This window comes from Penaeus chinensis, chromosome 38 (assembly GCF_019202785.1).
Source record: "Penaeus chinensis breed Huanghai No. 1 chromosome 38, ASM1920278v2, whole genome shotgun sequence".
Classification (NCBI taxonomy): Eukaryota; Metazoa; Arthropoda; class Malacostraca; order Decapoda; family Penaeidae; genus Penaeus; species Penaeus chinensis.
In genome coordinates this window covers 4473347-4475435 of record NC_061856.1, presented here as the reverse complement: position 1 = coordinate 4475435, position 2089 = coordinate 4473347, and the positions used below count along the sequence as shown (strand labels likewise).

Below are 2089 nucleotides of genomic sequence, written 5' to 3'. Positions count from 1 at the left end.
GTGTGTCTTATTGTTGTTTTTGCAGCTAATACTAATGCTGCTACTGTTATCAACTTCATTATCTGTCCTTGTATTTATCATCACCATTATTGTCATCATATTTATTACGTCCTCCCTCCTCCTCCTCCTCCTCCTCATCATCATCATCATCATCATCATCATCATCATCATCATCATCATCATCATCATCATCATCATCATCGTCATCGTCATCGCCAGCTCCTTATTCCTCCCCATCATTCTCAATTTCATTAACGTCATCACTGTCATCATCGCCTTCATCTTCGTCCTCGTCTTCACCCTCATCTTCACTATCATAACTATCATGCCATAAGGAATCTTACACTACATATCTGTAACTGTACATATATACTTATGCAATACACGTCCCAGAAACCCATATCTAATCATTCTCTCTTTCTCTCTGTTGCAATTGCAGGAGACTTGACAGCTGCAATTCTCCGAAGAACCTCTGGATCTGCCGGGATCGCGGATCTGCATGGATGGTTGTGGATTGGTGTCCCCGCTCTCACTTTACTGTGGAGGGAAAGTCTGCATCTCTGCCAGCTGTTATAGTTCGCTTCTGTTTGATTTTTCTCTTTCTTCCTCATCTACATCAACTTCATGGTGATAATTTTGTTTTTGTTTTTGTTTTCTAATTCGTGAAAAAAGGTCAAGTCATTAGCCGAGGTTTATAAACGACTAATTACAAGATAATTCTGTGAAGTATGGACTGCCAAGACGTCCTTTCAAGTCATTTCAAAATATGTCCTTAATACAGTTCGCTGTGGTCCAGCTGTCCAGGAAATGAACGGCACTTATAAAAAACAATAAGTCGGGCATGTGCAAAGTAATTTTGTTCTACGGGAGGGGATATGGAGAAAGAGTGCTAATTGCGTTATAAACATGTTCCTAAGGATAACAGATTAACAATATAATTATAAAAAGAGAGAGAGTCGATAGGTGGATGAGCGATTGAGTGAGAGAGAGAGAGAGAGAGAGAGAGAGAGAGAGAGAGAGAGAGAGAGAGAGAGAGAGAGAGAGAGAGAGAGAGAGAGAGAGAGAATGAGTGAGAAAGTGAGAGAGTGAATGAGTGAGAAAGAGAGAATGAATGAGTACGTTAGTAAGTGAGAGAGTGAGTGAGTGAGTGAATAAGTGAGAAAGTGAGAGAGTGAATGGGTTAGTAAGTGAGAGAGTGAGTGAGTGAGTGAATAAGTGAGAAAGTGAGAGAGTGAATGGGTTAGTAAGTGAGAGAGTGAGTGAGTGAGTGAATAAGTGAGAAAGTGAGAGAGTGAATGGGTTAGTAAGTGAGAGAGTGAGTGAGTAAGTGAGAGAGTGAGTGAGTGAGTGAATAAGTGAGAAAGTGAGAGAATGAGTGAGTGAGTAAGTGAAAGAGTGAATGGGTTAGTAAGTGAGAGAGTGAGTGAGTGAGTGAATAAGTGAGAAAGTGAGAGAGTGAATGGGTTAGTAAGTGAGAGAGTGAGTGAGTGAGTGAATAAGTGAGAAAGTGAGAGAGTGAATGAGTGAGAAAGTGAGAGAGTGAATGAGTGAGAAAGTGAGAGAGTGAATGAGTGAGAAAGTGAGAGAGTGAATGGGTTAGTAAGTGAGAGAGTGAATGAGTGAGAAAGTGAGAGAGTGAATGAGTGAGAAAGTGAGAGAGTGAATGAGTGAGAAAGTGAGAGAGTGAATGAGTGAGAAAGTGAGAGAGTGAATGGGTTAGTAAGTGAGAGAGTGAGTGAGTGAGTGAATAAGTGAGAAAGTGAGAGAGTGAATGAGTGAGAAAGTGAGAGAGTGAATGAGTGAGAAAGTGAGAGAGTGAATGAGTGAGAAAGAGAGAATGAATGAGTACGTGAGAGAGTGAATGAGTGAGAAAGTGAGAGAGTGAATGAGTGAGAAAGTGAGAGAGTGAATGGGTTAGTAAGTGAGAGAGTGAGTGAGTGAGTGAATAAGTGAGAAAGTGAGAGAGTGAATGGGTTAGTAAGTGAGAGAGTGAGTGAGTGAGTGAATAAGTGAGAAAGTGAGAGAGTGAATGAGTGAGAAAGTGAGAGAGTGAATGAGTGAGAAAGTGAGAGAGTGAATGAGTGAGAAA

General features: G+C 40.8%; 1 protein-coding gene across 2 annotated transcripts in view; it reads left to right on the top strand.

The window, feature by feature from the left end:
- Positions 1 to 1047, top strand: part of LOC125046214 (zwei Ig domain protein zig-8-like) — a 113707-nt gene extending 112660 nt beyond the window's left edge. For both annotated transcript variants that reach the window (XM_047643929.1, XM_047643928.1), the window contains exon 7: positions 440 to 1047. In XM_047643929.1, the coding sequence (XP_047499885.1) occupies positions 440 to 576 (137 nt within the window). In that variant the 3' untranslated portion in view covers positions 577 to 1047. The remainder of the gene's footprint in view (positions 1 to 439) is intronic.
- The last annotated feature ends 1042 nt before the right edge of the window (positions 1048 to 2089 follow it).